This window comes from Prionailurus bengalensis, chromosome E4 (genome assembly GCF_016509475.1).
Source record: "Prionailurus bengalensis isolate Pbe53 chromosome E4, Fcat_Pben_1.1_paternal_pri, whole genome shotgun sequence".
NCBI classification, from domain to species: domain Eukaryota; kingdom Metazoa; phylum Chordata; class Mammalia; order Carnivora; family Felidae; genus Prionailurus; species Prionailurus bengalensis.
In genome coordinates, this window is record NC_057360.1 from 33,058,656 (window position 1) to 33,074,779 (window position 16,124).

General features: G+C 40.1%; 1 protein-coding gene across 8 annotated transcripts in view; it reads right to left on the reverse strand.

Moving 5' to 3' along the window:
- HSD11B1 (hydroxysteroid 11-beta dehydrogenase 1) overlaps window positions 1-16,124 on the reverse strand; it is a 50,377-nt gene that overhangs the window by 16,463 nt on the left and 17,790 nt on the right. For 5 of the 8 annotated variants that reach the window (XM_043569339.1, XM_043569337.1, XM_043569338.1 and 2 more), the window contains 4 exons: window positions 12,635-12,748; window positions 11,766-11,896; window positions 10,904-11,015; window positions 10,587-10,772 (listed from right to left, as the gene is read on the reverse strand). In XM_043569339.1, the coding sequence (XP_043425274.1) occupies window positions 10,587-10,772; window positions 10,904-11,015; window positions 11,766-11,896; window positions 12,635-12,722 (517 nt within the window). In that variant the 5' untranslated portion in view covers window positions 12,723-12,748. Of the gene's footprint in view, window positions 1-10,586; window positions 10,773-10,903; window positions 11,016-11,765; window positions 11,897-12,634; window positions 12,771-16,124 lie in introns of all 8 variants that reach the window. The other 3 variants (XM_043569341.1, XM_043569340.1, XM_043569342.1) reach the window with 2 other exon arrangements.

Here is a 16,124-nt window from a genome sequence, read left to right on the forward strand (position 1 = left end):
CTATTAAACTTTTACCCACTAGTTTTGGCATCCATTGATGATTTCTGGCCAAATTATTACTATTCTTTTCAACTATTACTAATTATTTCTAATTTCATCACTCCTTCCATATTTATCATTTAGCTTTCCATTCTATGGAAATGCCTTGTCCACTCCCCATTTCTTCATGTGTTTGTTTATATCATCATGGATTTTTATTGTATCTTATGGGTTATTACCCATTTTTATCATTATTTATTCAAATGTCCCAATGGTCCCAGGTTTGGCTAGTGGGAGCCTTTTAAAAGTTTCTATGTCCTAGAACATGTGCCTATTATTCTTTGGGCAGTTAAAAAAAATTCTTTTTAATGTTTATTTATTTTTGAGAGACAGAGACAGAGAGAGATAGAGCACGAGCAGAGGAGGGGCAGAGAGAGAGGGAGAGAGAATCCAAAGAAGACTCCAGGCTCTGAGCTGTCAGCACAGAGCCCAATGTGGGACTTGAACCCCTGAACTGAGAGATCATGACCTGAGCTGAAGTCGGACATTTAACTGACTGAGCCACACAGGCGCCCCTCTTTGAGCAGTTTTAAAATCACTGGCACAGGTTGGCTCATCTTATACTATTTCTGCCATTGCCCTGGAATCAACCATTTCTCTAAGAATACTTGGTTCCTTTTAGTGGATAATGATAGTTAAAAAAACAAGATCTGGGACACTTGGGTGGCTCAGTTGGTTGAGCAAACAACTTTGGTTCAGGTCATGATCTCATGGCTTGTGAGTTCGAGCCCCACATCGTGCTCTGTGCTGGCATGTGAAGCCTGCTTGAGATTCTCTCCGTCCTTCTCTCTCTGCCCCTCCCCAGCTTATGGTTTATTTTCTCTCTCTCAAAATAAAGAAATAAACTTTAAAACAAGTAAAAATAAAAACCAAGATCTGGACGCTAAGTGTGCTCCCAGATCCTCTCACTAGATAGAGCTAGGGAACTTTTGCATACATATATAGACATACACATGTATATTTCCATATCTATTCATGGATATTAGGAATGATTGGTTCCTAGACACCCTATGCCCAATCTAATATCACAGGGTTCATTCCAATTTTTTCCTTTTCATGTTTGTTAACTCCGGCAGCAAGAACCTGGCTTCCATTATCCTCGGTATGTGTTAGTTATTTGATGAATGCCCCTCGGATGTGATTATTCTTCACTTTTTTCTGAGTCCTCTGTGTGGATGTCTTCCTCATCCCGCCTGGGCTCTGGTACTTCCTACCAGGGCACACGGGTGACCTCTTCCCTCCATATTGGGAAGGAATATGGCACCATATTGGCACCTCAAGTGGTGCCTCCTTGGCCCACTTGAGCTCTGAAACTTGACACCAAGCTACCATCGCTGCCTCTTGTATGGACGCCCTCCTCATCTCATTTCAGTGTTGATATCCCGAGCCAGGCTGCCAGTACTGCTTTCTGTCCTGTCCCAGCCTGCCCAAGTTTGACAACCTGTGCTGACAGAAGCAGTCTTTAAGGAAGATTATCCAAAGGTTATGCAAATGACTCGAACATGTCTACCATTCTCTACCCTGCTTCTACTCCAACTCTGTCCTTCCTGTGGCTTCACTAATTAGACCTGAGTCAATGATTGTGCCTCTAGACTGGTCAAGTCATGAATAACTTGGGGGATTCACTTATAAAATTCAGCAGAGCCAATTAGATACCTCTTCTGTGAGAGGATTTGGAGTTGGGTGATTGAGAGACCAAGGGAGCTGGCAATGGGGCAGAAGTTAAAAGCATATTGAGAGATGTTGGGCTGACAAAAGGACAGTGGCAGCCAGGTTGAACTAGGTGCCAAAGGAAGCAAAAGCTAATGGAGAGAGAAGGAGAGCAAATGTGCTGAGCAAAGCAGGTATGGCAGAACCATGCTATCTCTGGGAGATCCTGACCTGGCCTTATTTCCTGCCACTGTCTCAGCTGCAATTCCCACAGGACCAGCTGTCTTCCCAGGGATGGGCTGAGACTGATGTACGTCCAATGTGGGCCAGTCATTTGGCACCCCTTCAAAATAATATTCTTTAAATATTGTTTAACTAGAGAGTACAGGGAAAGACTAATTTTCTAATGCTAGAAATAAAGGATTTTATTATAGGCACTTATTAAATGGGAGTTCCTGAACCAGACAACTTCATGGGAAAATAGGAAGTAATTTACAACCCATATAGTAAAACGGACTATGCAATAATTGGATCCTGACTTTAAGTCGGCTGTGATGGCTGACTTCAGGCACATGTCAACTGGCTATTTTCAGTGTGGTGGCTTTGCTTGCAGATTGAAAGACAAATTGAAAAAAATTCTACAGTAAATGTTTTTGTACATCCATCTGTGACTGGATTGATGATTATATCTTGATAGAGTCTCAATATTATGTTTGCTAAGTGAAATGATGGGAACACTTTTGAGGCTACGGACACATATTGCCAAATTGCTTAAGAGAACATGAAAAATAAAGGACTAGACTTTTAATAATCAATGGTAGAAACGAGTTAAAATTAGTAAAAGAACAATACTCTTTCTTACTAGGTGTATATGAGAGTGCCCATCTCAAACCTACTCTGTGGAGTTAACAAAGTTCTCAACAACTGATAATTTTGTAGGCAAACAAACAAACAAACAATACAATAGTCCACTCCTACCATGGCATTTAGTGGTTTGAATTTGGTAACGTAGTATTTTTAGTCACTTGAATTTGCTTGTTGCCTTGTGAGGTTGGGCACAATCTCTGTCCCCACCTCCCCCCCAAGTCAGCCATCATGAGAGGAGAAACATTTTGCTTCTGGTTACCATATAGAATTCCATCTCTTACTTTTGTTTTAAAAATTATTCTAACTTTTCTAATTATTCAAATTATTCTCAGCTCATTGTACAAGAAACAGCTCTGAAATCTATAAAATGAAAGGCAAAAGACTCCTTCTTTAAATACAGTTGTGGTCATACTATATGTACTGTTCTCTAAGTTACTTTTCTTTTAAAACATTATGATTTTATAGTCAGTATGTGTAAAAATTTATAAAGCATTTCACTATAATTTAGAAACCTATCACTAGTGGTGGACATTCAGATTGCCTTCAGTTTTTCATGACTGTAAACAATGTAACGATCATTTACACTGGAATGAGGGCTCCACGGTAATGCACCTTGTCTCGCCTTCCTCACTCCCTGACAAAGCCCTGGCATCGGCACAGTGTGTGGCTCAGAGTGGACCCTTGATTTATATCGTTTGAAGATGAATGAATGTAATTTGGGAACATTTTTGCAACTTTGTGTGTAGAATAAGCTTCTTAGATGTAAAGTTATGCCCTCTCCCCACCCATTCCTAATCTTGAAGTACCTTAGGTGGTCTTCTACTTACTGAAATCAATACTTATTTCAACAGGAATTCTCCTTGGGTCAAGCCCAACTCTCTCAAGCTATATATTCACACCATGCCAAATTCACTTTTCACTTTATTAATTTTATATTTAGCTGTGTTTCAAACATATGACTTTGCCAATGTTTGCAACAAGAAGCTGCAGATAAAGTCAATTAGGTGTCTTTATTATTAGAAAAGTTTTGCTAACATCTCAATGGGCAGGAGCATGGGCAAAAATTCACAGAATAGAGAATATAAATATCCTATAAACACATGAAAATGAAATGAATTCAATCGTTACCTGACTTTTGTTAAATATCTACTACATGCCAGATGCTATTGTAGGAAATAAGGATTTTATGGTAACCAAAAATAAAATACTACTGCTCTCAAAGAGACAGGGACCTCACACGTCCCATTTCACAAATAAAGATTTTAAAATTTTAACTACTAAACTCCTTTTTGTTTTACCTACAAAAATTGTCAATTGCTGAAAACTTTGTGAACTCTGCAGAATAGGTGTGAGAGGAACACTCAGGTCTATACTCAGAGTGGGAATGGGGCATGATGCTTATACTCATATAAATTCTTTTTTTATTTTTGTGTATTTAAAAAGTCTAGTCTCTTATTTTTCATTGTATCTAAGGCAGTTTGGAAATACAGCAATAGCGTTAAAAATGTTTCCATCAGGGGCGCCTGGGTGGCGCAGTCGGTTAAGCGTCCGACTTCAGCCAGGTCACGATCTCGCGGTCCGGGAGTTCGAGCCCCACGTCAGGCTCTGGGCTGATGGCTCAGAACCTGGAGCCTGTTTCCAATTCTGTGTCTCCCTCTCTCTCTGCCCCTCCCCCGTTCATGCTCTGTCTCTCTCTGTCCCAAAAATAAATAAAAAACGTTGAAAAAAAAATTAAAAAAAAAAAGTTTCCATCATTTCACCATCGTCATTTCATCATTTCACCCATCAGTAAATCTAGTGCTAAGAATTTATCTAGGAAATAATCATCAACTTAGTGACAGGCTAACATATAAGACATCTATTGCAGGGTTTTTAAAGGTTTTTTTAAAAAATATTTATTTTGAGGGGCGCCTGGGTGGCTCAGTCGGTTGAGCTTCTGACTTCGGCTCAGGTCATGATCTTACAGTTCGTGAGTTGAGCCCCGCGTGGGCTCTGGTCTGATGGCTCAGAACCTGGAGCCTGCTTCCAATTCTGTGTCTCCCTCTCTCTCTGCCCCTCCCCCCGTTCATGCTCTGTCTCTCCCTGTCTCAAAAAATAAATAAATATTTAAAAAAAAATAAAAATATTTATTTTGAGAGAAAAAGAGAGAGGATGTGCACATGTGGGGGAGGGACAGAGAAAGAGGAAGAGAGAGAGAGAATCCCAAGCAGTCTCCATGCTGTCAGTGCAGAGCCCAACGTGGGGCTCCATCTCACAACCATGAGATCATGACCATGAGACATGAGACCATGATCTAAGCCAAAACCAAGAGTCAGAGGCTTAACTGACTGAGTCACTAAGAGGCCCTGCAGGATTTTTAAAATAGCAAAACATTGGAAGTAACCTAAATATCTGGCAGTAGGAAAATAATTGTCCTATATCTATATCTATCTATATCTGGAAAGAAATTCTCCAAAATATTGGCATGATTATGAATGACTTATTTTCAGTTTTATACTTTTCTTCATTTTTCAGATTTTCATAATGTGTGTGTATAATTTTTAAAATCATAGAAACTTTAAGAAACTTTAAGAAAGTTGTTGGGCCATTGCTCTTTTCATTACTTTGTGCCTTCAATTTACAGTCTTTTATTTACGAAAAACAGTGTTTTATGAGAAATTGATTACAGATACTATTTGCTTCCTGCAGTATCTCTTTCTTTTGCCTATAATCTTATACATATACTGACCTTATTCTTTTGTTGTTGTTGTTAAGAAAATTCAAGAGCCAAATTTGAAACTTAAGCACAGCATCTATGTGGAGTCTAATTTTGGCACTTCTAAATATTCTTTTCTTTTTTTGTTTTTCGAGTTTATTGAAGTATAGTTGACATACAATGTTACATTAGTTTCAGGTGTTCAACATAGTGGTTTGATAAGTTTTATCTTCTTTTCTTAAGACCTAGTTTTCTACTTGTGTATTCCCAAATAGAGTATATTTGTTCTAAGCCTTTTAAAAGTCCTTGGTGAGTAAATGTAGACATGAAGGATGCTGGAACCCTCCTATTTTCACCAGGAAGGGCACCTGAACAAAATCAATTGTCTAGAAGCATTAAGGAGCTATGACTCCTTAAGCCCACCCACCCCCACCCCAGCCTTTCAAGGGGGAAAGTTGGAGCAATGGCTGTCCTGGATAGCATCATATTGTTCTTAACCTATACTAAGTTGTTACTATCTTCAGCAGGGAGTCATCTCTCCCCCTTCAAATCTCTATGTGCCCCTCTTGCGGGGCTGAGTCCCAGAACCTGAAGATGAGTCCAGCAGGTTCTGTCTCAGTCCTTCATGTTTGCCTAAACACAATCTCTTGAATTTAGGCAACAATGACTCCTGAAATTTCTATGTCCAGGTTGTTGATTCTTACTTGAATCTCCTTTTTGGCCTTCTTCCAGACCTTGTAGATGACATCTATACATGTACATACCTCCTCTCCCACTGTCTCTCCCCATTCCCCTCAAAACAGTGCAAATCTGCAGCAGCACCCGCCTCCTGCCCATGTAAACACCTCTATTCACATATATAAACACTTCTACTCACCTTGGAAAGTATGGTTCCTGAAAATGATTTCTGAGGTAATTGGATTTAAGGGTAAAGATTCGTCTTAGAAAAATATAAAGCAATTGGGTGAATGATAAATCACCCCTTCTTATTCTAACTCCTAGGCCCCTTTGCATCCTAGACATTGACCTTGACCCTCCTCTCCCCACTGCACTCCAAGGCATATCCATACATTGAGGCATTGTTTAGGGCTTTTCAGGAAAAAGTAGGTATACAGAGCTGAAGGGAGGGATGAGATTAGCATCTGTATATTCTTGTCTTGATGCAAAACACCATTATGGGTATTCCAAATCCTGTTAGTTGATATGTGTAGTTGAGAAACCTGGTTTCCCCCCCACCCCCACTCCCCCTCTTCATAATGTTGAATTCTTGAAACAGGTTTGGACCACACAGGCAGCCCTTAACCGACAAACAGGTTAAGGTCCAACAAGTGACTTCATACATTGGTTTGAGTTTTCCCACAAAAGCATTGTCTTATGAGGTATTTGCCGCTGGCTACTCATCTCATAATATGCCTGAAATACTACACATCTATGTAAAAAAAATATATGAAGCAATTCTGGAAATGGATAAACCAGAAAAGGAATACATTTGAATAAGACTTAAAAAATATATACAGAAAGTTGATCATTTTAAAAGAGGACTTACTTGGAGAATCATGAATAGGTAACTGGAGACCCTTATGGAGCTCTCAATGAGAGGTCTGAGCATTCACAGTTTATTGGCAGCGTTCTCTTATTCCTTTAGTTTTTCATTTTGAATATTTAAAGAAACTCAGTCTTTTGTTATGTCTAGTTGCACTTCAAAATATGTCTTAACGTTTTTCTTGATATAGAAGAATTAATATCCCTACATTTATCCTGGTCCAGTGTGGTTAGTATTTTTAGTATAACTGTTGTTAGTAGTATTTGTATCACCAAGAGAGCCAAAAAAGAGAGGGGGGGGGGTGGGAAGAAGTAGAATTTTAAAGGTAATTTTCCAAAATGTAGTAGATTAGAGGAAGAGGAAATGTTTAAAGGGCTCTGGTGATAGCTGGAAAGAACTTCATGTGAAGTGAGATTCTTAAGAGGAGAAAGAGGCAGGGAATCACAGAGTTTGTCTATGATAAAGGAGGGGTGGAGAAGCAGCATTAGAAGTTGGATTCTGGCTGTCACATGTGTAACTGATGTGATGGGCCATCGTTACAGGGGTCACAGAGCCAAGGGGCATGAAAATGGAATGACCTTTACTTTTTGAAAACTGAACCTGCCTCCAGAAGACCCATTTTGATTAATGGCAGATAAACTTTTTCCAGATGTTTTCAAATGTTCTTTGCCCAAACCAGTGATTTCTTTTCCAGTTGCATTGGAGAATTAATATCTTTGTTTCACAAATACCATCTCGACATTCTTGCCCCATTGCCTCCTGTACTGCTGCCTGATGGAAGGGGTTTTGTGTTCATGATGGATCTTGAATCTGGAGAGATGGAATCTGGAGTGTGTATATGGTATGCAGTAGTCACATGGGGTGGCCTAGAGGGAATACCGCCTTGTAGTCTTGTATGCATCTTGGCACGGATGATGTGGGAGACACTGTTAGTTGTTTATCAACATCAGTGTCTTTTATAGACACTGGTTTTCAGTTGGACACAAATCCACTTTGAGTAAAGACCACAATTGCAGCCAGCTGTGGCAGAAGAGAAGTATACAACTTTCTTTAAAAAAATTTTTTTTAATGTTTATTTATTTTTGAGAGAGAGAGAAAGAGAGACAGAGAATGCAAGTGAGGGAGAGGCAGAGAGAGAGGGAGACAGAATCTGAAGCAAGCTCCAGGCTCTGAGCTGTCAGCACAGAGCCTGATGTGGGGTTCGAACTCATGAACGACAAGATCATGACCTGAGCCGAAGACGGATGCTCACCTGACTGAGCCACCCAGGAGCCCTGAAGTATACAACTTTCAGGTTTTATTCTTCTTTCTCCATTTTCTCTAGCTAGAATTCTGGTGTGATAATGAACCATCCTGGACATACAGGTGAGGATAACATCCCAGGGATGATGGTTCTGAGATAGAGAGTTTCCTGGACAACTTCGTGGGGGCAGAACTACCATATCAGCCTTGCTTATTCCAGGCTGTTTTATGAGAGAAAAATAAATTTTGATTTGTGTAAGCTAGCATTGATTTGGGTGTTTGTTATAGTAGCTCAACTTATAGCCAAACTAGCATGTGGTAGAAGGAGGGGAGACTAATCAGTGTAATAACTAGATATTATATATCCATAGAAACTTGATCAGTAGGTGCCCCAAATGGTGTTGAATGATGGGTAGATGTGGACTGTAAGGAAATTCCCAGAGGCAGCAATACTGTTTTGATGCTAAAGCATATTTAAAGCTGAGGCTTTAAAGAATGTATTAAAAGTATAGGATTTCTATGTATTGCAGTACCTGGAAATGCATTGGAGATAACAACAATTGCTTATCACCATAATTCAATAAGGGACTTAATGTATTCCCTGAAAGGAATGATTAAAAATTCATCCCAATACTCTTTGGCTGACCTTAGGATCTATTTGAGGATTAGCATCCCATGTTTATGGAATTCAGATTTTAAGGAAGGATTAATGACCATGTTTGCTGAATGTTTAAAAAACAGCATAGGAAAGAAAAATTCTTCAGTTAGGGAGAGAAAGCAAAGCGTCTGTACTTTGCAAGTTCACAGACATGCTTCAAAGCAAACAGGCTGAACTTTTTGGGCTACACAAACAGCAGATATGAAGGATAGTAGTTCAACTAGATTTCCACCTCTGAGTCCACAAACATTATGAAGCGACATTTAGTAGGTATGGAAGAGGTGTGGGGGAAGAGGTTATCAGACTTTCATCATGCCCTTGGGCTCCTACAATAATTCTTATTTTTCTGAGAACATTAAGACTCTCTGTACGTTATAGAAAGTTAAATTTCTCTAGCCAAAGATCAAGAACACTCTTTGCCTAGAGTGGATATATTATTTAATCAACTAAAATCATTAAAGCCACCTACACCATGACTGATGTGAGGGTTTTGGCCAATGCCCTAGGATGGATTGGGGATGTGCCCAGCACCCTCCCACTCAGTATGCATCCGGAAGCTCTCCCTTCCTTTCAGCCTGGAGAGAGGCTGTGTCTGGGGAGGGGTGGGGAGTCTGTGTTGTCTGGGAAGCACAGGGATGCATATCAATCACTCTGTTTGGCGGGTAGCACAGACACACTGCCCTTTTATCCCATCACTATGCAGGCCTTTCCTGTCCAGGAAATAGAATTCTTTACAACATAGATGGTGTTCTTAGTTACAGTAATACCTAATAATAGTTTGGGAAATATTTAAGAATTTACAAAGTCTTCAGGTTATTTGGTTTTTTGTTATTTGTTTTTACAGGAACCACTTTTAAATGGCTCGTTTTAATCCTGGTGTTTGCACCTTCCAGTCACATCCTTCTGACTAATCAACAAATACGTGTGGGACTTCTCTCCTGGGTGCATGAGAAAAGTGGGCCTAGGAATCCCTCAAGCTGGAAACTCTCTAGCTTTTTATTGGTGATAACTTCTGATACTGCCACCATCCAAAGCATCAAGGACCTTTCTTGGTCACAGTGTTCTCTTCATGAATATTTCTCTGTACACGCCCTCTCCCTACCCTGTTCGTTGTTTAAATAGAACTTTTAAGGTAGTAAGTTCCGATTTTGGAGAACATCCCCAATATAGGCAGATCTGTTAATGATATGATGTGCTTGTTTCTGTTCTTTATTTCATTTAGCCTTAGTTTAATCCACTTATCAGACAACTGTATGTTAAAATATTTCACGTCTCAGTTCTACCTTTGTGTCATCAACGAACTTTACCAACCTACAGTTCTTGGTCATGGCAGAAGCAAGATCATGTTTACCCATCATGACCAGGTCTCTCCCTTAGTATCAGAATGGGCTATTCCTCCGCAGTCTCCGAAAACCCCTTTAGACTTCCATTTCTAGGTCACAAACCACCAAGCTTCTCGTGGGCACTCTGCATTACTGCTCTTTCTCTGTTACTCCCAAGGATCTTGTAGCCCATCTACCTTTAACAGCCCCCCATTTCTTATGACCCAATTTGTTCTTTAACCATGTCTCTTTTCCTCAGGATGTGTGCTTCTCATTGAGTTTACACACCCAAGCCTCATATTCATATGTCTGCCTATTCATGTATAGGGTCAAGCTGTTAATCAGCTTTTGCTTAACATCACTGTGTTATTTATTTATTTATTTATTTATTTATTTATTTATTTATTTATTTATAATTTTTCCCACTGTGAACATTGAAAATTCTAGTTTATATTGTGTTACTTTTCTGCATGGAAACTGACAAAAATTCACGTTCGCTGCAGAGCCCCCAACACCATCCCTGCTACTTCTCCTACTCTTACCTTCCATCGTGGTCCCTGCCCCACTCACCAGCCTTCGAGGACACGACAACAATGCTTCCGTTGCTCTGCTTCAGCATAGGCAAGGCAGTAGCACTCAGGACCACATAACTGAGGAAGTTGACTTCCATGCTTCTGCGCACGATGTGGATATCACCACTAAACAGATTCATAGAAGTGTTGGTGATGTGGTTGAGAATAAGCATGTCTAGTCCCCCTGCAAGAGATGGCTGTGTTGAGAGAAACTGTCTGGGGTGATACCTTTCCTCTCAACCTCCCCACTTCCCTAAAGCTCCCTAGTCACCCCTAGAGCAAAGTCAAGAAGAGGAGGGAGGAGAGCAGCCTCACCCATGAGCTTTCCAGCTTTGGCAACAAATTGCTCTGCGAAGGTCATATTCTCCATGGTGCCAGCAATGTAGTGTGCTGAGGCTGCTCCAAGCTCCAGGCAATGGGATACTATCTGCGGGGACACAGCAACAATGGCGTCAGTCTTGGCCGTAGACTTTGGGAGCAATCTCTGAAGTAATGGGGGTTTAAGTGAGAAACCGCTCACAAACCTATTTTGATAAGAAATGGTAGGGATATGTGTGTGTAAGCATGAGTTCAATGAATGTGTGTGTGTTGCTAAATGCAACCTGACATGATCTTTGTCTTAGGCTGTAAGTTAAGTAAATCATCCCTGTGCTGGGGTTTAAGTTCTTAGCTTGTGCTTATGAGTTTCTGTGAATAGATGTATCCGAATGCGTTATTGGTATGGATGCTTGTTTCCATGTGGGTAGCCCTAGGTTTGTGACTCTTTGTAGCCTTAGGTTTGTGAGTCTGAGTATATGAGAAAACATGTGTCTGAGTCTGCATGGGGATGAGAATGTGAATTTGTGAGTAGGTACTAGAATTTTGGTATCTGAGCACATATCTATATATCTGTGATTCCATGTGTAAATATGGGTGAATAGGCATGTCTATGAACATGTATAGCCCAAGAACTTTGTGTCTGTATGTGTGTGCATGGGAATAAATACTTAAATGCATTATCTTTATATTCCTGTGGGTGTTTGAATCTGTGTGTGTGTGTGTGTGTGTGTGTGTGTGTCTGTGTGTTTGCATCTATGTATGGACGTGTCAGCTTCTGTGTGTTGGCATGTGTATGTGAGTATATACAATACATCTGGACATGAGAGAGTACATGTGTCTGTGGGCACAGAACCCTCACCTTCTTTAGATTTTCTTTAGACCTTGCTGTCACCACCACATGGGCCCCCATCTTTGCCAGATGATAGGCCATCTGTTCTCCAATCCCCTTGCTGGCCCCTGTGACAATCACTTTCTTTCCTTGGAGCATCTCTGTGAAACCAAAAGGAAGTGAGGACCATTCCCAACTTGGCAGCAATATTCCTTCCTCTCTGGATGTGGGCAGCGTTATCTCAATGTCTAAAGGTTATGAGCCCAGATCAACTTTTCTCAAACTGTATAAATCAATGAAGGAACAGTTCAAGTTTCATAAACATGCTCTGAAATGGAGGTTTAACTTGATTGCTCAAAACAAGCCTTCTTGCTGTCCTTTCTAAAAATGTTCATTGACAGAGGTTTCGGCTAAAACACTAGAGTTCCAGACATTTCTGGACTCATCCAATTTTGCTCAATTGAAATAAAACCCAAAAAGTCATCAAAACACATGTGCTCATAGAGATTCCAGGGATTTTCTCTCACTTCTATTTAGTCATCAACTCCAGAATCCTTTCTTACTTCCCACTTATCAGTCTCTCCTTGGAGCCCAATTATCTGGCTGTGTTGTAAATTTTGGAATTACCCTCATTTTTGTAAGGAATCTGAAATTACTTTCCATTAAGGGTGCCAAATAAAGCATGGACTATTTGGCAATCTGTTGGCTACATGATTACCCCTCCCCATACTCTATTACCCATAGCCCATGTCTAGAAGACACAGAAATACAGTCCCACCCCAGGGTTCCTCTTGTTCAGCAACTTTGGGGATCAGGAACTCATCTGGATCCTCAGAAACACTCCAGCCACCCCTATGTTTTTTATCTATTCCTCCAGAATTAGATACATTGGTACTTACCTGGTCTGAATTCCTCATTCGCAGAATAGTAGTAGTAGGCCAAGAAGATCCCCAGAATGGGGGGGAGATATTTTTTCATAAAAGCCATCAGACACAGACCTGGCCCGAGGAGCCCTGTAGGACACACAGAGAGAACCTACAGAGCTTTCTACAACCTCCCAGTCAGGCAGCAGCCTCTGAATTGTGACATCAGGGACGGGGGAGGCTGGAGTAGTCTCAGGCAGTGCTAGCCAATTTCCCTGTCAGAGCAGCGATTGGCTTTGGGTGGGATCCCATTCGTCCCTGGCAGCCTGTGTGGTGGATTTCATAATGGACAATGTTTACTCCATTTCATTGAGCAAGAAGAGACTTCCAGATGGCCAAGCTCATGACTGTACAGGACTGGATTCCTGAACATCCCTACCCAGAGCCCATCTTCCTCTTAACACCATTTATGCCAAGAATCAACGGCCGTTCAAAAGTGGTACGTCAAAGGCAGAGAGAAAGTGTGTGCGGGGCTTCTGGGGAAATGTGAGTAATAGCAAAACAAGCCAAATTCAAGCCAAATCTCACTCTTGGCCCCACCTCCCAGTCGGAAGCAATTAAAAATAACAGCACAAAGCAGAAAAATAAGCTTAAGAAAAAAATGTGCACATTTGGGGGGGGGGGAAGCAAACAAGCCCTATAAGCCCCACACTCAAGTTCAATGAACAAGTATTACAACATCAAAGGGGAATGCAAGCCAGCAAGAACCCAGATGGCGGGAAACCCAAGACCAGTTCAAGACTCTCTCTCAGGCAAGTGCAACGGAACGTACACTTATTACTTTAACAGCAAATAAAGAAGAAATAATGAGTGCCAAAAAAAAAAAAGGCACTAAGCTATTAAACTGGGTCTTGTAAATGCTATAGAGGCACAAGAACTGTAAAGATGCAAAGGAGAGGAGACCTGGTCCAGAAACAGAAGGAATTAGCATTGTTGAAGCAAAATTTGCCCCCCAAGGTCTACATCCGGCTAAAGACGGATCTAGTAACAATCAAAGGACCAGGGGAAAACCCCCTAGTTATTTAGAATGTGTCACAGAAATATAGAAATAACCACTTTGGTATGTCTGCAGCAAGAACTCAGTAAGGAACAATCCTCCAAAAAAGAATTTGAGAGATATTATTGTTAAGTTTTTCAACTTAAAAAAACAAACTAACCAACCATAAAAATTCTCTCATCACAGAGCAAACCCAAAATTCTGCAAATTACCAACAGAGCCAAGAAAAACCACTTAAATGTTAGGATAAGAATGGGTATCTGTGTTTTGGGAGGATGAATATGGTTTGAGGGCAGGAGTTGGGGGCTCACACAAGATTAAGAGAAATTGACTTATGGCCACAAGTACAGTATGTGGAAACACTCGGTGAGTTTTCACTTCAGAGTAAGGGAAAACAATTTAAGACCCAGAGGAGATGAAATAATTTATCAACAAAGGCTCACAGCTGTGAAGTTCACATCCAGGAAACAGTGGCGATTTGACAACAGTTGAGGGCTAGCTAGAGCTCAAGGTTATGGAGGACAAAATAGAAAAAAATATATAAAGAAAATTCAAGTTGGAAATTACATTACATACTGACAGAATTCCAAGATATATATGCATCATTTTATCAGGGGCTTTATGCTGCCAAGACATGTTACATACTAGGCTCCATTTTCATCTCTGGAGGGAAGGAAATTGAAACATTTCATTTTTCTTAGTACCATCCTATTAATAGTAAAATTAGAGAATACAAGGAAAAATTGCTTTAAAATATGATGCTGAAGTGACAGAAAGATGGACAGATGAGGGAAGTTTATAGTCTGATTAAAAAAAGACTAAGGTATACTACAGAAAGCATACACTTAAAGAAAGCAAAAGTAATAACAAGTGAGATAGGGTTGATGGAACATAAAACAAATGCATCAACTATTGCTGATTGTTGGCTAAATGAAAAATGAAGTCCACATTGTGCTGCTTCAGAAGACACATTTAAACACAAACAGGCACACACAAAAACACACACAGACATTTTAATAATTAGCTATTGTGCTAGAAAATAAGGATACAAAGAAAGCTTTCAGTAATTTTTGTGAAATAGATGAAATAATTTTTAACCAATAAAATGCATTAATAAGAAATGAGGACACCATATAATGGTAGATGATACGTTAAGTCTGAGCAGTTCTTAAATTTTTTGGTCTCAGCATCCCTGCACAATCTTAAAAATTATTGAGGATCTCAATTTGTGCATAGAGGCATACTTAAGAGATATTGTGGATTCAGTTCCAGACCACCACAATAAAGCAAATGGTACAACAAAGTGAGTCAAATGAAGCACACACAAAAGCTATGTTTATACTATACTGTAGTCAATTTAGTATGCAATAGCCTTATGTCCAAAACATGTCTATGCCTTCATTTAAAAATACTTCACTGCTTTAAAAAAATGCGAACCATCATCTGAGTTTTTAGCTACTTTTAATCTTTTTGCGGGTTGAGGGTTGTGCCTCAATATTGATGGCTGCTTACTGATCAGGGTGGTGGTTGGTGATGGTTGGGGTGGCTGTGGCAATTTCTTAAAATAGGACAACAATAAAGTTTGTCACATTGGTTGACTCCTTTTCCTCATGAATGATTTCTCTGTAGCATATCATACCATTTGATGGCATTTACCCCCAGTAGAACTTCTTTCAAAATCGGAGTCAGTTCTCTCAAACCCTGCCACTACTTTACTATGTTTATGCAATATTCTAAATTTTTTGCTGTCATTTCAACAATCTTCATAGCATCTTCAGCAAAAGTATATTTTTGAAGAAACCACTTTGTTTGCTCATCGATAACAAGCAACTCCTCATTCATTAAGTATTCTCATGAGATTGTAGCAATTCACTCACATCTTCAGGCTCCACCGCTAATTCTAGTTCTCTTGCTCTTTCCACCACATCCGCAGTGACTTCCTCCACTGAAGTCTTTGAACCCCTCAATGTGATCCAATCAACTTCCAAACTCTTGTTAATGTTAATAGTTGAACCTTTCCCCATAAATCATGAATGTTCCTAGTGGCATCTAGAATGTTTCGATTCTAGGTTTTCATTTTACTTTGCCCAGATTCATCAGAGGAATCATTGTCTATGGCAGCTATAGCCTTATGAAATATATTTCTTTAAGGCTTTTTTTTTTAACGTGTATTTATTTGTTTTGAGAGAGAGCGAGCGAGCATGCGTGTATGAGCGTAGGGGAGGGGCAGAGAGAGGGAGACAGAGAATTCTTAGCAGGCTCCGCACTGTCAGCACAGAGCCCTACGTTACGCTCAAACTCACAACCTTTGAGATCATAACCTGCACTGAAATCAAGAGTCGGATGTTTGACTGAGACACCCAGATGTCCCTGATATGTATTTCTTAAGTAATGGAAAGTCAAAATTACTCCTTGATCCATGGGCTGCAGAATGGGTGTGTTAGCAGGCATGAAAACAACATTAATCTC